Source organism: Dissoconium aciculare, assembly GCF_010015565.1.
Source record: "Dissoconium aciculare CBS 342.82 unplaced genomic scaffold K489scaffold_6, whole genome shotgun sequence".
NCBI lineage: Eukaryota > Fungi > Ascomycota > Dothideomycetes > Mycosphaerellales > Dissoconiaceae > Dissoconium > Dissoconium aciculare.
In genome coordinates, this window is record NW_022984956.1 from 857,027 (window position 1) to 874,696 (window position 17,670).

At 52.8% G+C, this 17,670-nt stretch overlaps 4 protein-coding genes across 4 annotated transcripts; 3 read left to right on the forward strand and 1 right to left on the reverse strand.

Annotated features, from left to right (window-relative positions):
- Window positions 1–1,940: 1,940 nt before the first annotated feature.
- Window positions 1,941–3,939, forward strand: K489DRAFT_370498 (uncharacterized protein; the record flags this gene model as incomplete). Its single annotated transcript, XM_033603140.1, has 5 exons — window positions 1,941–2,294; window positions 2,359–2,455; window positions 2,526–3,009; window positions 3,069–3,624; window positions 3,700–3,939. 5 exons carry the CDS (start codon window positions 1,941–1,943, stop codon window positions 3,937–3,939), a joined length of 1,731 nt encoding a protein of 576 aa, XP_033459918.1.
- A 1,824-nt stretch (window positions 3,940–5,763) lies between these two features.
- On the forward strand, window positions 5,764–9,532 carry K489DRAFT_370499 (glycoside hydrolase family 3 protein; the record flags this gene model as incomplete). Its single annotated transcript, XM_033603141.1, has 6 exons — window positions 5,764–6,037; window positions 6,100–8,438; window positions 8,648–8,747; window positions 8,957–9,225; window positions 9,251–9,460; window positions 9,515–9,532. 6 exons carry the CDS (start codon window positions 5,764–5,766, stop codon window positions 9,530–9,532), a joined length of 3,210 nt encoding a protein of 1,069 aa, XP_033459919.1.
- A 584-nt stretch (window positions 9,533–10,116) lies between these two features.
- K489DRAFT_307949 (microsomal signal peptidase 12 kDa subunit) lies at window positions 10,117–10,520 on the reverse strand (the record flags this gene model as incomplete). Its single annotated transcript, XM_033600605.1, has 2 exons — window positions 10,117–10,338; window positions 10,476–10,520. Coding segments are annotated over 2 exons (267 nt in total), but the record flags the coding sequence as incomplete, so codon positions are not given.
- A 3,883-nt stretch (window positions 10,521–14,403) lies between these two features.
- K489DRAFT_318971 (cora family metal ion transporter-like protein) lies at window positions 14,404–16,464 on the forward strand (the record flags this gene model as incomplete). The annotated part of the gene is made up of 2 exons (XM_033601364.1): window positions 14,404–14,708; window positions 14,829–16,464. 2 exons carry the CDS (start codon window positions 14,404–14,406, stop codon window positions 16,462–16,464), a joined length of 1,941 nt encoding a protein of 646 aa, XP_033459921.1.
- Between the last annotated feature and the right edge of the window lie 1,206 nt (window positions 16,465–17,670).

Sequence of the window (17,670 nt, forward strand, 5' to 3'; positions counted from 1 at the left end):
GCGTCAACTCCGTCAGCATCAACGTGTCCACGAGTCCGGCTACGAAACGAGTTCGTGCCGAGGAGGAGACGGATGTCCCTATAACGGTAAATATGCACGACGTTGAAATCACGCACATTAGCGACTCTATCGGGCGGCCCACTCAGCACTCCGAACAAGATGGATTGGTTTTGAACCTGGATGAATCTTCCATCGCGCGCGAAGCGCGTATCACAGTGCTGTATCACGCAACAGAGGCTCGTCTAGCGACCATTACTAAAGACCTTGAGATGGTACAATACCGGCTGGAGGAAGAACGAAAACTGTTTCTTGCTTGCAGGAAAGAACGTGATAATTTGATCGCCAAAGGCCAAGCCACTGTAGAGAGGATGTCCCGTCTAGAGGTTCAGAACGCAACTTTGCGTGCAGAACGTTCCGAGCTGAAAGCGCAACTAGAAAGCGCCAACCTCAGACTCATGAACGACTCCATCCCTGAACGTCAGGAGATAGAAGAGTTGCACTTGGCAATGGTAAAGGTGAAACTCGAGGCAGAGAAGGCAAACAAGCGCGCCGAGGCCGCAGAGCGTGACGTGGAGTACACTCGCAGCATGTACCAGGACTCATCTTCACGTGCGCAAGAGCTTGCGCAGCAAAATGCTGCTCTTCAGACCCGTGTCGCTCAATTGGACCAAATGGCATCGGGCCAGCAAGCTCGTGCGCAGCAGGCGAGCAAGGCCCTCTACGATTTCAACTTGTCGAGACAGAATCAAAAACTCTCAGCCATGCTGAAGGATCGCGAAGCTGGCTTGAAATACCGCGATGAAGAAATTACGAGGCTGAAGGAAGCCGGACGAGGGCGAATCGGCACGAGGGCTTCGAGTGTGCCAAGGAGTCCCCGCCATGCCAGCCCTTTCATGATGGCAGGTAGAGGGAGCCGACAGACGAGCCCGGCGCCGGCTGCCGGTACTCGATCGCATCCGCTTCGAAACGCGAACGCTAGCGGATAATCTCAACTGCTAGAGTTGTCTCGCGATTGGGCGCACCGGACGCTTTGTCGAGTGTGATTCCTTTTACATTTGTTTTTCATCAACATGGACAGTTTGGACATTAGTGCTAACAGCAGGTATTTCGGGAAGTCCCAGCTCGAGTGTGCGGTTTTGATGGGATAAATCGGTCGCAGCAATTCTACGAAGATTGCCACGGCTAGCCGTAGGTAATCCGACCGTCGTACTTGCTTCCATATTGATCCCGATGTGCAGTCTCTCGGGACAGCATCGGTAGCTGATTACGTAACCCGATGTAGCAATTCATCATTCGGTTAACTCGTATGCCCAGCGGCCAAATGGAACACATTGTCTTGCTGTCGTGACACAATATAGAAATGTGTGGAAATAATTGTTTCCATCTGAATCTGTAGATGTTGAAGGGTGTCAACAACATAATCACGATAAGGAATCTGCCATGCGATAGATCTGGCTCAAAAACGGGCCGAGCACTCGCCTGTTGTGAAGACGATAGAAGTTGAGATCCATAAACCTGCCGGTCCTGTGGTAAAACGGTCCATCGTGAGGCGTTACGATGACGCAGCGTAGGGTCAAGCGAACCGAGATCTTGCGCCCTGTGCAAGCACAACCGAGACTTGGCTTATCTTTTGTCTCTTGTATGATCGCTCTGAGAGTCAGACACGGAGGGCTCACCGGTCATCTGAACACACTTTGGCCGCTTGCACCCGGCTATTCACTGCTCAGACCTTTGAGACGGCCAGAGAAACAGGTGCCATGCTGCGATGGGTATGGTTTAAACGATGATAGCAATGGAGCTGTGTCCATGTAGATTGTGGGATAGGTTGCAGAAGGTATCTCCCATATAGTATATGGTTCTTCGGAGTCCTACAGAGCTCCCACATCAGATTCATCCTCGCTTGATTTCTGCGCCAACCAGGGAAAATTCGTCTCACCATCATGGGCACCGCCATGGACGATGTCGAGAAAGACCTTGCACCTCTACCAGTGGTCAGGCCTGTCACCAGTCTTGACAGCGCGACCTCTTGTATCGCTGACAGTGGCGCGATCATAACAACGCCGAATGCATCGCGGCCGTCCTTTTGGACGCGCCTTGGCGTCACGCCAGAATCATTCCGACGCCGGACGGCCGACGATGAACACAACCAGCTCAACCAGACATTGAAAAGCCGCCATTTGAGCATGATCGCAATCGGCGGCTCAATCGGCGCGGGCTTGTTTGTGGGCTCGGGCAAAGCTTTGTCGACAGGCGGACCAGCAGCGTTACTTATAGGATTTGGTCTTATTGGCGTGGTGAGCTTGTGCATCCGATGCAATACGCCCATGAGTCAAACGCTGATCAGTACTACTTGTGCAGATGATGTTCAATGTCGTCTATGCACTCGGCGAGCTTTCCGCATTGTATCCCATCTCCGGAGGCTTCTACACGTACTCTGCTCGGTTCATCGACCCAAGTAAGTGTTTCGTTTAGTTTGTTGGACAAAGTGATATGGAAACCAAAGCCGTTGACGAATTCGAACAAAGGTTGGTCCTTCGCCATGGGCTGGAATTACACCATGCAATGGGCCATCGTCCTGCCTCTTGAACTCGTCGTGGCTGGCTTGACGGTAAACTACTGGGACACAGGCGTGAATCCTGTGGCATGGCAGATGCTCTTTCTGGCTGTGATTGTCCTGATCAACGTTTTCGGCGTGTTGGGATATGCTGAGGAGGAATTCTGGGTCTCGCTGCTCAAGTTGTCCACAGTTGTGATCTTCATGATCATCAGCCTCGTGATGGTCCTCGGTGGTGGGCCGAGCAACGGCAAATTTTCCGAGTACCAAGGTGCTAAGACCTGGCACGATCCGGGAGCCCTCGCGCAAGGTTTCTTCGGCGTGTGTGCCGTCTTTGTCACAGCCGCTTTTGCCTTTTCCGGCACTGAGCTTGTTGGGTTGGCGGCTGCAGAGTCGAAAACGCCTCAGAAGTCACTGCCAGGAGCCATCAAGCAGATCTTTTGGCGCATCACCATGTAAGCTGATATGGGCGATTGCTCATCAAAGACGTTGGGACCACTAACAGTGACTCCAGATTCTACGTCCTTGGACTTTTATTTGTCGGGTTGTTGGTCCCGTATAACGATCGTCGCCTTCTCGGGTCAGGCGCCTTACTTGATGTGTCAACCTCACCTTTCGTCATTGTAGCGGTCGATGCCGGGATCCCGGCCTTTGGCGATTTCGTGAACGCCGTCATCCTTTGCTCAGTCGTCAGCATTGGCCTGTCGGGCGTATATGGAGGTTCACGTACGCTGACGGCTCTAGCGGAACAAGGGTATGCGCCTCGAATGTTCAAATATGTCGATCGTGCCGGCCGACCGCTCTATTCGACACTGGCGATCCTTGCTTTCGGTCCGTTGAGTTTGGTCACGCTTGCTAGAAGTGGTGTGGTCGTGTTCGAGTGGTTGCTGGCACTTTCCGGCTTAGCGGCATTGTTCACATGGGGCAGTATATGCCTGGCACACATTCGCTTCCGCGCAGCGTGGAAACATCACGGCCATAAAGTCGACGAGCTGCCGTTCAAGGCCGCGTTTGGAGTAATTGGGTCATGGATTGGGTTTATTCTCATCGTCCTTATCCTGATCGCACAGGTGAGAATCGAGCACAGGATATTGGACAAATATGCAGCTGAGCGAGATGTGCTGACTCTACTACGATCGGTACAGTTCTACGTCGCCGTCAAACCTCTCAAAGTTGAAGCATTCTTCAAGTCCTACCTCGCCGTCTTCATTGTCATCTCCTTCTACGTCATCGGCTACATCTGGAAGCGGAGAGCGTGGATCAGAATTTCGGACATCGATGTTGACTCGGGCCGTCGGGAGGTGGATTTCCAAGAGCTCGAGCGTGCGCTGAGCGAACGGCGATCGTGGCCGGCCTGGAGGAGAGTTCTGGACAAATTCGTTTAGTTCACATTCTTCAAGCAAAACTTTGGACCGAAGCCGCTATGTATTTTGACAAATCCCAGAGCTCAAGTGTGGACTGTGACCCTTCGTCCAACGCAGGGATGGTGAAGATGACAATTTCGGGCCACAGAGTCTAGGAAATTGCTCGTCACACCATCAACACGTTACAAGGTCGCGATATTGCCATCACGATGGTCGGGCGTCAACAAACATCCAGCACGCGGAGGATTTCGGAAGCGTCGTGACGACCGTTCTTCCTTTTCTAATTGGAATCGTGCAGACGCCCGGGCCCGACGTGAATCTATTTGAACATCGACAGTGGTACATACATCCATGCCTAGGATCCTGGCTCGGCTGGGCTGTTGCGGGACAGCAGCACACTGCGTGATGTGGAGTTTCTAGACATGTGAATCCAAGCGCCTGGGTGAGAGGCACGAGAGGGCGGCCCTGGTTGATGCACATGCATGCACGTCCGAGCCAAGGTCAATTCATCCAACACACGAGCTTGAGAATCCCGACGCGATCCGAGCCTCACCGCAATTATTACAGCACTCCCTTGTTTCATGCGACAACGGTTTTCTTCCGAACGTACGACCGCTGGCAGGCGTTGGAGCTACAGCTGTAGGCGTATGCGGGCCAGGGTCGCTCTCGGCACACTTGGCCATTCTCAACCAGGTTCCCAGCTATCCGGAGGATGCTGCATGCATGAATCTAGCAATGAGAGAGAGAAGTGCATGTGTCCAATGATGCTTGTGACTCCTCCAAGGTGGCCCGGAGACTCCACTTGGTGGGCAACGGGCCTCATCATTTCGTATCGCGACCTTTTGCGCATGCTGTGGCAGCGTAGCTTGGGGAATGCAATACGTACGCTGGTACGGCACTGCACCGCGATATGCAGGAGCCTAATATGCTCAGGCGAATACCTAATAATCGTCGATGATGGAAGGTCCGGCGCTATCACAACAAGAAGAATAGTAGCGTGTTCGGCGCATCCCATAGCCCAAGAAAACCTTGGAACCCCTCCTTTGCGATAAATGATGAAGCGCTCCATCATCAACGCGGCTCTTCCACGCCCGCCCGCCCGCCGCTTCGCACCGCCGCTGAGTTCGAATTTCTGCCATTCCATCGATTCTATGCCAGGTGGTGACTCATACTGTATCAGAGCCGCAAACTGTACCTGCAGCAGGAATGTCTGGGTTGCATGCCCCGTGCTCTGGATAGGTGATGTAACACACTGGGTGTCTTGTTCTGTACGATGGGAAGTGTTCAAATCGATGGTTGCGCCAATGTCGCCACCTGAACGAATGGTTGGTCTTCAGCGTGACACGCACCTGGAGGGGCGTTGATCAGAATTCGAGCTTGTGGAAATTTCAGTCAAATCTTTTGCACGATGGTCTTGTGAAAACTACTCGGCATTGGACCATCATCCATAACTTTCACTGCTCGGAGGATCCTTCCTGGCCGCGGAGAACAGGCCGGCATTAGTGCCTCTAGAGCTTGGACCTGGCCTCGGCAGTTGGACCTCATGCACAACAAAGTTTCCAAACGTCAATCAAGGAAGCTCCTGAGCAGGCCATTTCCATCAGAGCTGCACTACAGCTCGTGAGGAGGGATGCGTCGATACCGCACACCGCAACACCCGACCAAGACTCACGATCGTCTACCACGGCGCCAGCCTGAGTCGATCACTTCATTCTTCTCTCCTCTCCTCCCTCACGATGGCCTTCAAAATGCCTACTGTTCCGTATCGATCTGTTCAAGCAGCTCCCTCTCGACCTCGAGTGGTGGGCGTCTGCTCTCCTCGTCCAGACTGAGCGCAGAGCTACGATGATGTTCCATCTCCTTCATCTTTTGCCACTGTTGCTGGCCTCAATACCACCGACGACCGCACCAGCCAATGCGGCTCAGATCGCAACCCCCACTGAAGTCTTTGTGCATGCGATTTCTTCCTTCTTGGCGAGGTTCATCCCGCCAACTGCCGAGACTATTGCTATCATCGCTGGCGAATTAGATGACCTGGAAAATGGTCACATCGGCGAATTGATCGAAGAGCTCGAATTGGAGTACTCCTATGGTCGCTCGCCTCCAGTCTACCCGAGCCGTAAGTTCTTCAATCTGTGAGAGGCTGCATGTGTGTCAAAATCTAAAACTTGTTCGCAACAGCTCTGGCATCAGGGCAGGGAGCATGGGCCGACGCCTATCTTCAAGCGCGTGCTCTCGTTGCACAGATGACCAACGAGGAGAAGAACGAAGTTCTCATCGGTGAAGGTCTGGGAGCACGAGGATGCTCGACTTATTCAAAAGACCTTGCCAGGCTCGGTTTTACAGGGCTGTGTTTTCAAGATGCCGAGAGTGGAGTTCGCACTGGCCAATTCGTCAACGGTTATGCTGCACAGCTTTCAGTTGGCGCTTCATGGAACCGTGAGCTTACTTACTCTCGAGGGAAGTTCATTGGCGCAGAGTTCAAAGCCAAAGGTGCAAATGTGCTTCTAGGTCCAGTCGTTGGGCCTTTAGGCCGTGTGGCTCGTGGTGGTCGCAATTGGGAAGGATTTTCTAACGATCCTTACCTTGTCGGAGCGCTTGTTCATCCTACAATCCGTGGGATGCAGGAATCCGTCATTGCTTGTGTGAAGCATTTGGTCGGTAATGAGCAAGAGACTCACCGATTACCCTTCTCAGCAGGACTTGTCAAGCCGCCGCTTCGAGCCAATCAGTCATTGTCCTCGAATATGGACGACAGAACAATGCACGAACTCTACCTCTGGCCATTCTACGATGCTGTGCGAGCTGGAGCTGGCTCGGTCATGACTGCGTACACTAAAGTGAATGGCAGTGACTCAAGCGCGAACAGCAAGGTTCTCAATGGCTTGCTAAAGACGGAGCTTGGTTTCCAAGGCTTCGTCATCAGCGACTGGTACGGGCAACATACCGGTGTTGCCAGCGCCAAGGCTGGTCTCGACGTCGCGTTGCCCTCGTCGGTGTATTGGAACAATCATCAACTGTCGACCGCAGCCATGAACGGCACGCTTGAGACTGCTCGGCTGGACGATATGGTCGTCCGCATGCTCGCAGCTTGGTATCGATACGCAAAGCTGGAGACTCCCGGCATGGCGCTCAATGTCGCTGTGGACGCTCGCGACCCTGCTGCAGAAGACACGATCTTCCAGGGTGCTGTTGAAGGCCACATCTTAGTGAAGAACATCAACAACGCTCTGCCGCTTTCCAAGCCCAGATCACTCGGCATCTATGGATTCGATGCAGCGAACTCCGCATTCACCGACAAGAGATCGTTCAAATACCCACTGAGTATGCTGAACACACATACATTCCCAGATGGCACACCCTTCGCTGATATCAATTGCGCCCTGTTGTTCACCACTATTGCCAAAGCTGGAACGGTGGGCCCAGACGTTGCTCTTAATGGCACACTGATCACGGGTGGCGGGTCGGGAGGATGCTCGCCTGACACTACTATCGCGCCGTATGATGCTTTCCTGTCTCAATCGAAAGTCGACGGCACCACATTGCACACCGACTTCTGGTCATCTAATCCGGTGGTTGATCCCACAACCGACGCTGCCATTGTCTTTGTCAACGAACAAGCGTCAGAAGCCTGGGACCGTGTAAGCCTGGCCAGTCCCTATGCGGACGAATTGATCAAAAGTGTCGCGGCGCAACATCACAACACCATTGTGGTAATACACAATGCTGGTATTCGCTTGGTCGATCGATGGTATGACAATCCGAATATCACTGCCGTCATTTATGGTCACCTCCCTGGCCAAGCCAGTGGTTCAGCTATCACAGAAATCATGTATGGCCGCCAGTCACCTTCCGGCCGGTTACCCTACACCGTAGGCAAGAGTGAAGCTGACTACGGAGATCTCTTGAGTCCTACCGTGGCCACTGCATCCAATCCCTACTACGCTCAGTCCGACTTCGTGGAGGGTCTCCACATTGATTACAAAGCCTTCATCAAGGCTGGGATCACACCGAGATTTCCTTTCGGCTTCGGTCTCACATACACCACATTCGCATACTCATCCCTTCACATCACCCGAAATGCCGCTGCAAACTCATCACCTTTCCCACCAGATGCTGCACTTTCGTCTGCTACTGTTGCGCCCGAAGGCGGTCTCGACTCTCTCTATGATACCCTCTTGACGATCACTGCTACGATTACGAACATTGGCCATCTTCACGCAGCTGCAGAAGTGGCGCAGCTCTATCTCGGAATTCCGGACAGTGGCGTCGAAAAGGTCTTGCGCGGGTTCGATAAAGTCATGATCCAACCTGGCGAGACCGCAAAGGTGAAATTCCCCTTGCGAAGACGCGACGTCAGCGTGTGGGATGTCGCCGCGCAACAGTGGAGGATTCCTGCTGGCACCTTCCGGGTCTATGTTGGCAAGGATGTGCTCGATGAGGACATGCTGACAGGCGCGTTCGAGTTGATCGCCGAGGACAGTCCATTGCGCAATGCGGCTGGCCTGCAGGGAGAACAGGTTCCGTTGTGAATGCTGAAAATGGGCCACTCTTTATTGGGAGAGCCATGTCGTCCATCATCAACTGGGACGAATGGACGGAGGACGGATGTTCGCCGAGACAGATGAGTCAATGCTTCATCGGGTTGTACAGGCACCGTGATCTTTGGAAGGGACACCTAGACTTGCTCTGTTTTTCGATTGATTGTTGTTGCTAGATTTTACTTTAGATTAGATATCGAGGCAATTCGCCCCTTCTCGATTTTGTGGTTCAGACTATCGTTGATCTCAAATATGTCAAACCCAACGTACAGAAAGCGAGAGAGCCATGTGAGACAAATGGCAATTCATGTGACGTCCTCAATCGAAGTCATCGTTGTATACGAATGACAGCATCCTAGATTGAATGGTCGAAGTGGCGGAGAGTCGATTTTTCGCGCCGGAGACGCGAAAACGCGGGCGGGCTTTCCGCCACTTCTCGGTCACGTTGCACTGTAGCCCGCCGCTATCGATAGCGAGCGCTGCAATCATCACTGTAGCTTGCCTGGAGCGCGTTTACAGGCTGGCTTGTGTCATCCTTTGGCAATTTCTAGCTCTCCCGTTGGCATTCATATTCCACGACCACAGCCACTCTCTCCCCAAGGAGACATCCACTTCACAACAACACCACTACGTCTCCGCCGCAAATATGGCAGACGTAGAAATGACCGAGCCTGCTCCAGCAGCCGCCACCACCGCTCCCAAGGGTAAAAAGGTCGCTGCAGCCGCTGGTGACACAGATGGGAAGAAACGATTTGAAGTGAAGAAGGTGTGTTTTGCGCCTCGCCGAGCAGGACGGACCAAGGCATTGTATGTGCTCGATGAAGAGTTCTGACGCAGAGTTCTTCCAACAGTGGAACGCCGTGGCGCTCTGGGCATGGGACATCGTTGTCGACAACTGCGCCATCTGTCGCAACCACATCATGGACTTGTGCATCGACTGCCAGGCCAATCAGGCGTCCGCCACCAGTGAAGAGTGCACCGTGGCATGGGGTGTCTGCAATGTGAGTTCGCTCTATGGCAATCTGACCATCGTCTACTTTGCTTGTTGCGATTAGCTCTCTGCGGCACAGTGATCACTCGCTGACACCTTCTCTACTATAGCACGCTTTCCACTTTCACTGCATTTCGCGATGGCTCAAAACGAGAAACGTCTGTCCGTTAGACAATCGGGATTGGGAATTTCAGAAGTACGGTCGGTGAAAAGAGTTATTTACTACGAGAATCGGAACTGCAACGCAATTGGAGTCGGGTGTGGGGAAGGACTGGTTCTTTCGCGGAAACGCAAAAACTGTCAAAACGACGCTCATATCTACGGCATGTGTTGGGCGTCGGAAATGAGGAGCAACATAGATGGGGCGAGGAGCTGCTATGACCGGGCATCTGTTTTACGAATGACGAAACGCGAGTTCGAGAGGGCTAGGAGTGAGGTAGACTCCACACAATTTTCCGGCCAGCTTCGTGATTCGTGCCAATTTGTTCCCATGCTATTTGAACGCAGATGATTTCTCGTCTGCACAAGTCACCCCTGAGTGATCCAGAAGTCCATCTTCATCATACGGCCCACAGAGTCTCGATTCGTCCCGCAATCCCATTTGCGCACTCAGTTAATCTTCGTCCCATCCACCTGGATCTGAATATTCCCAATCGCCGAGCCTCCTGCTCTTCGTCCCGTCGTCGACGGCAGCCACGGAAGAGGATGTTTGTTGAAAATTGGCCACGGCGGCGCGACAAGGAGAAATGTGAGCGCCGTGCCTCCCAGCCCGATGTACAGAGTTGTGTAGATGTCTTGCGCGATGAAGCCGGCTAGGAAAGCGATGGCACCGACGAGGGAGAGCAGAGCATGGGTGATGAATTCGGCGAAGGCTTGACCTTTGAAGTCCTGTTGTAAAGCAATGTAAAGCTTTCGTTAGCTTGGCTCTGTGTTTCGTATGTATGCGCACGCGCGTGAGCATGCAGTGGGCTGGATCGTCAAGGTGGGTGGAGGAAGAGGGCCAGTCAGAGAGGACGAATACGCACGATTTCACCCTCGTAGATGGATCTCGCACGCTCGAGAAGCTCCTCCATGGTGATGCTATTGGTGTGGAAGCAGGTTGTGGCGGCGATTGACAAATTACTCAGGTGGAGGGCGTGAACGTCCTGCCGGGCCTCTCAGAATAAACGGTATGGTGAACGTTTCAGGAATTACCCACCATACGCTGTAAGGGTCATCCCCGCGTGGTGCACAGCCGCACGTGATGCACACCTCCAGCCATTTTCCACCCTCAACTTCAATAATTAATAACTTTACAACGAGTGGTTCAAATGACCTCAAATTTGAACAGGGCGCAGTTTATAATGAATGTATTTAGCTGTCCAAGTGATATTGCTCTAGATGCTTTGGTCGCCGAAGGGCGCGGCCACTCCGCTGTGACACCAGAACTGGCTCCGATAGGGATACCGGCTCTTCGAGGGCTACAGCAGGAGCAGCAGGTATTGCCACGACCGCAGACTGCTTCGTCTGCTTCGGACGAGCCTTAGTCTTCTTCGCTGACTGCAGAAGGGTCGTTTGAAGCTGTACTGCCGCCGCCTTCGTCTCTTGGAGAGCGCGCTTCTCCGCTGCCTTGCTTCGAGCCTCCTCCGCCCTCACCTCGGACTGCTTCTTCCGCTCTAGACGACGTTGTTCCAGCTCATGTTGCTTTGCTAGCAACGCTGCCTTCGAGGCTTCCTTCTGAGCTGCTTTTGAAGCCGCTACAGCCACTGCTTCGGCTTCCTTTTGAACCTGCAGCTGCTTAGCAGTCATAATCTTCTGAGGCGAGAAGAAGGTTGACCCTTGATTATCCTGAGACCTCACTTCTTCGAAGAGCGCCTTCCCACGCTTCCGCTTCTTCTTCTCATTAATAAGAGCTGTTTTGAAGCTATCATTTTGAACCTTAAGCAGCGCGTTCTGAGTTTGAAGGGCGTGTAGTGTATTTTGCAGAATAACGGCTTTCTTCCTCGAATCCTCGTCGTATACCTCTTGAACCACGTCTTTGAAGAGCGCTCTTACCTTCCGAAGGTCAGAGGCAGACAGTATTGAGGTACTGGAGCCCTGAGAACACGGTCGGCTGGCTGTAGCAACTGCCTGTGGTTCTAATGGCCGGAGGACTTCGGAGGGGTCAAATGGATGAATACCGGTCCTTCGCCACGCAGAGCACACGTTGTCCACGGAGAAGGCCTTAATAAAGGCCGGCCAGAAGAGCCGGAAGAAGTCACGCTTCGTTATCGAGCTCAAGCCCTGGCAGTCCCTTATAAACACGTCCAGCTCTTGACTGTAGTAAATTGCGAGCGGCGAGAACAACGCGACGTCTAATGGCTGTAAACGGTGCGTAGAATGAGGTGGATACACTGCTACTAGTATCCGGTTGTCACTGCAGTATTGTAAGAAGGCCATATTGATATGAGAACCGTGTCCGTCGACGAAGAGCAGCCGCCAAGCCCTTCCAGCCTTCGCCTTCGTATATCGGTCAAATACCTGAGTGAGCCACGCCAGTCCGAGTTGATTATCCGTCCAGCCATTGGGCGAAGACGCGAAGAAAGCCTCTTCGTGTCCGAAGTCCTGTACCCACGACTCTTGAATATTACCTGTTGAGGCCTTATAAATTAGAGCAGGTGGAATCCAGCCGCCGTCAGCGCAGATACAGGCTACAGTCGTTACCCACTCGCGGCTACCGTCCTGTACATTGCCTACGAGCTTCTTCTGCTGTACGGCCGCTTTCGTGAAGACTCTCTTCGCCTTCGAGAGGAAGCCAATAAGGAAGCCCTTCTCATCCATATTATAGATGTTCGCAGGCTGTACGCTGTATTGCTCAATTTTCTGTTCAATAAGGTCGAAGTACGCCTTGTATTCATCATAGTTATCCGCCTTCTGCCTCGCTACATCAAATGGCCTCAAATACCGTGATTCAAGGTCATTCTTCCACCTGCTTAGGAAGCGTCCCATCCAGCTCTTTCCAGGGTAGCGGCCACTGATATCGTGCACAAAGGTATGGACCATGGCCGGAGTAGGTGGCAAACCACGTGCAGTGAGGTTTTGGATGTATTTGACGAGCTCACCCTCCTGCGCCTTTGTCAATATTTGCTGGTTCTCATGTTTATAGCTTCGAGAATTTGTCACGCCATTGAATCGCTTGCTGAGAGTCGATCGGTCCACGGAGAACAGCCTGGCTGCCTCTGAGATATTCGGCTGGTCTTGTTCTTTCAAATAAGCCACTGCTCGTTCAATTTGGTCCCTCATTGATGAAGTTATACGCGTTCAAAGCTGATGCTTCATTTGGAGTCCATTCAAAGCGGACTGTGCATCACGTGCGGCTGTGCACCACGCGGGGATGACCCTTACTGCAGCGACGTTCAATGAGTCTCCGCAGCCCGTTGCCGCGTTTGGGCAGGGCTGCGGCGACATCCCGGCAACGACCGTCGGTGCGGCACGAGGCAGTGAGACAAGCCCTTGGAAAGCTTATGTGCGCCTGCGTGGCCTGTCTTGTGTTGCCCTTTTGACGTCCACGGGTTGCATTAAACCCTCCCCCATCCCGACAACCCGCTAAATTGCGTGCAGGAGATGCAAGCGATTTGATCATGATCGCGTCGGGACTCGACTGCGGTGAGAAGAAACCCGATCTCCATACTCCTTGACTGGTCGTAGCACACACGCATTCTTACGACTGTATGCCGCATCGTAAAGTAAATTCAGCCAACCATACATGATCTGGTCAGACACAGCGGTGACCTCCCTGTACGGCAACAGTGGGATTCAACCGTGGCACTCTGTGCTTCAACAACCATTCCGCGGGCCGCACGACCGCACCCGACAATTTGATGGGGGAGATTTCGCCTTATCGGATGCGGGATATACTGCACACCTGGGAGGGTATCGCGTGAAAATATGTAATACGATGTGGGGAGACTGGAAGTGGGTGCGTGACCACGCGGCTTTTTCATTGGAGTCGGTGACGCGCTGAGCTCGTTTTCCGTGACGCATACCCAGATTCGCCGGGTACGATCACTGTCCAAAGACACATTGTGTGGCACTCCTTGTTGAGATGCACATGTCATCCTCGTCAAATCCTTCGCCGCAGTACTTCACATGTCAGCAGTCCTAACCGACACGAAGGCAGATATTCAGACCTTGATTTTGCCTTCGACGGCTGCCTTTCGATTATCGGTAACAAATACATAGGTAGTACCTATAACCCAGGAGTGCAACGCGTAGCCGGAAGTGGTGCCGATGCTACTGCCCAAAAGCATGAATTGGCACGAAGTTGAGCGGTTCCAGAACCATGTGCGGGTGAACGCTCTGACGCACACGTGTTGAAGCGGGCGCCATCTGCGGCCGAAGTTTTCTTTTCCGGCTCATCATATATATACCTCTAGTGCTCGCAACCTTCCCAGATCCACTCGCTTCAGATACAGTTCCACCACCTGCTCACCGTTGACAATTGATCCTGGGCCTCCGAACCCTGACTTTCACGGTTCTCTTCCCATATCCGTTTCTAACAAATGTCTCACTGTTGACTATCCGACCCTCGGCACGTCTACACACAATCGATCTCGAAAACATCTGGACCAGACACCTACACTTCCGTCGTTGCGAAACGTTCACCTAACCAAAACAACCCCTACTTCAACTACAACACCACCAAGTTGGCGGGGTCTCAATTCCTTTCGCAGGTTCGCCCATTGCTCGGACCGCGCTGGTTCGTCTGCGGCGGCGATATCAAGCAGCCACCATAATTTGCTCCTAGAGGAACCCGACTTCAAAACTCCATCCCTCGAGCAAATATTGCTTCGCTTTACATTTCGTCTTAGAACCAATGGGCTAAATTCGCTCATATCCAAAGGTCGCGCGGTCATCATTGAAAGAGAGGTTTCCTAGGACAACTTGCAATTCACCACATCCGCCTCCTGAGAAGGGTCAGATCTGTAGATCAAAATGTCTCACTCTCCAGAGTCGCGTCACTCCATCGAGAGGTCCAGCACTCCCATGCTAGACTTGGACGATCATCGAAACCAGCCCGAAAGCCTGCCGCTTGCCATTGATCCACCACCTCATGCCCGACGTGGAACACTGGCCAGCATCGCTGATGGCGAACGAGCCGGGCGTCCTTTCCTGACTGTGCCTGCTGTTGATGAACACGGTACAATCGCTCGGGACTTTGAGAATGCGATCATCGACGACAATCAGAGCATCCGAAGCCAAGGATCTCAGCGCTCCATCAAATCCAATCGATCTACCGGGTCTCGCAGGAATGCAGACGAAGAATGGCACAGGGAGCGTCGCGGCTCTGCGGCAATCAGTCCTGTTGCCGAACGCCATGAGAGAGGTCATCCCATGACATCTCCGGGTACGAAGCAGAGCACTTTTAGGCGCGCGATCCTCAATCGTCAGCGAGGGGCAGACTCTCGCGAGTCGTCGCGTTCACGTTCTTCTTCTCCGCCAAACTCAGTTGATGCTTTCGCACCTCCGCGACGACCACGTGCTGGAACGAACAACAGCTACACTCCATCGGTCAACCTTCCTACCATCACTCGCGCCCTATCCAATGCTACTCATCGGCGACGAAGCGGCACACTCGTCGATGAAGGAACAGTAGGTCACCGTACTGAAGGAGCCGCCTCAATCCGTAGCTCGGTCCACGATGACGTGTGTTTCCCACCCGAGGAGATCACGAACACGTATAAGATTGATTTCGAAGATCTCGAAGAATTCGTGTCTCAGGCTCACACAAAGACACCGGTGGCGCATCCGTTCACGCCACTCTTCACTCGGCACAATGAGCAACACCGCCGCATCTTCGGCGACCAACGTAGCGAGAGCAACGGCTACTTCCCGGAGAAGATCGAGAGTCCTGCCGAGCAAGACAGTGACAAAGTCGATAGTGATGAGAAAATGCCTGCCGATTTCACTGACCCCCTCAGCCGACCTCCGAGTAGGTCCGAGACACAGAATCGGTTCACTTTCTTCTCGTCGGAAATGGACGAAACCGTACATGCTCCCGAACTCGGCGGTCTTCTGATGCCTCAAGAAACATTCCGCGACCTATTCGAGCTCAATCCAGAGGGAGGTGTTTGGTGGCTCGACATGCTCAACCCTTCCGAAGAAGAGATTTTCGCTATCTGTGGCGCCTTCCGCGTGCACCCTTTGACGCGGGAAGACATCACCACTCAGGAGACTCGTGAGAAAGTGGAACTCTTCAAATCGTATTACTTCGTCTGCTTTACCAGCTTCTACGCCGTAGACAAGTCTAGCGAGAACTACCTCGAGCCGATCAACATCTATGCCGTGGTCTTCCGTGAGGGACTCTTGACATTCTCCTTCTGCCAGAACCCGCACATCGCCAATGTCCGGAAGCGTATCGGTAAACTCCGCGATTACGTCAACCTTTCAGCCGACTGGATTTGCTACGCTCTGATTGACGAGATTGTCGACTCCTTCGGACCTGTTCTACGCGAGGTGGAGCGTGAAACCGACACTATAGAAGATTCCGTCTACACTGCTCGATTCGAAGACTCCCGCGCGATGCTGCAGCAGATCGGCGAGTGCCGCAAGCGAGTGATGAGCCTTTCCCGTCTCCTAGGCGGCAAAGCCGACGTGATTAAAGGGTTCGCGAAGAAGTGCAACGAGTCCTACGCAGTAGCTCCCCGTGGCGACGTCGGTCTGTATCTCAGTGACGTCCAGGATCACATCGTCACCATGATGTCAAACTTGGGCCATTTCGAAAAGATGTTGGGTCGCAGCCATTCCAATCACCTCGCACAGATCACTCTCCGCCACACCGAACAGGGTAGCCGGGCTAACGAGCTGCTGGGCAAGATCACCGTCTTCGCGACGATTCTTGTGCCGTTGAACTTGGTCGCAGGTTTATTCGGCATGAACGTTCCCGTGCCCGGCGGCGACTCGGAGGGTCTTGCTTGGTGGTTTGGAATTGTGGGCGTGATTATCTGCTTCAGCGTGGTCTGTGTCACCGTCGCTAAAAAGCTGAAGTTGGTCTGAAGCGATGCATGGAAAGTTCTGTCGATGTCTCATCGTTGCTTTGGTTTCGCTCGCCGATGGGTTGGTCCATCTCCTTCATTTTCAAACGCATGCTGCACAGATTCGCAACTTTCAGCGGGCGGGCGGTTATCTTGGGATATGCCTGGGTTTTTGAGCCATATTGCTTGATTTTAGATTTACACGTAGAGTATGAATTGTACTCGAAACTAAGTTTACGTTTTCAAGTGAGATCAACCTGTCCTGCCGCGCCATACGTCTGGCATATGTGAAAACTCCCTTCGTTTGACTGCTTTGCTACCTACCTACCTAGGTGGGTATGCAGTGAAGCAGTGTGGTTGTTAATGTATGGCCTGAGGAACGAATCGTGCGAACAAATCACGTGATTCTGAACCCATCTTTCAATTCTAGGGACTGGACCTCGATGGCACTGCGAGGCGTGCCACAATGTCATCTGCGAAGGTTACAGTCATTTCCAATCATGATGTTTGTCTGCATAAAGCGGATGATACAAGACCGCTCGATACCTACAGTCAAGATCTAGACCTGCTCCAAGCTGAATGTTGCTACAAGCGATGCTGAGTACCACAGTTCCCCGAGAAGAACTTCGATATGTGTGAAGCTTCAGTGAGACAGCAAGCACATCTCGCTGCATATACGACGTCGCTGTCGGCATGGACATTTCCTCTATCATCCGTCTTGATGATGGCTTCCGTAAGTCTCATATTGCCCGTTTGATACAAGCAGTACTGACTGGATTGTCCTAGTGACAATGCTATGTGAATGTCGTCCTACAGATGACTACGATACTCTCGCAAATGCGTTGTGCCGGGGTAAGATCCACTTTGAAGGTAGGCTCGATACAATTGCCGTCAAGACAATTTGTCACTTTCCTTTTGCATCTTTCTCTTACCATATTTCTATTGAATCATTGCTGGTGAGTCCGCCGCAAACAAGAAGTACGTAAGTGGCCTCTCTATTTAATTGCAAACTACAGCGGCTGTAGCACACATTCGCAATGGCGCCTGTGAACGAGGAAAACGAAATTTACAGTCTCGGGACGTCAACGCCTGCCTTGGAACCCGCCTGTTGCCCTGCTCATCAATCCGCCGACTCAACCGCAGAGCATGTCATCTTCGTCCAGCTCTCCCGAACGCTGCACAGACCACTTCAACGAGTTGTTGTCGTCCACGCCAGATTCGTTCTAGC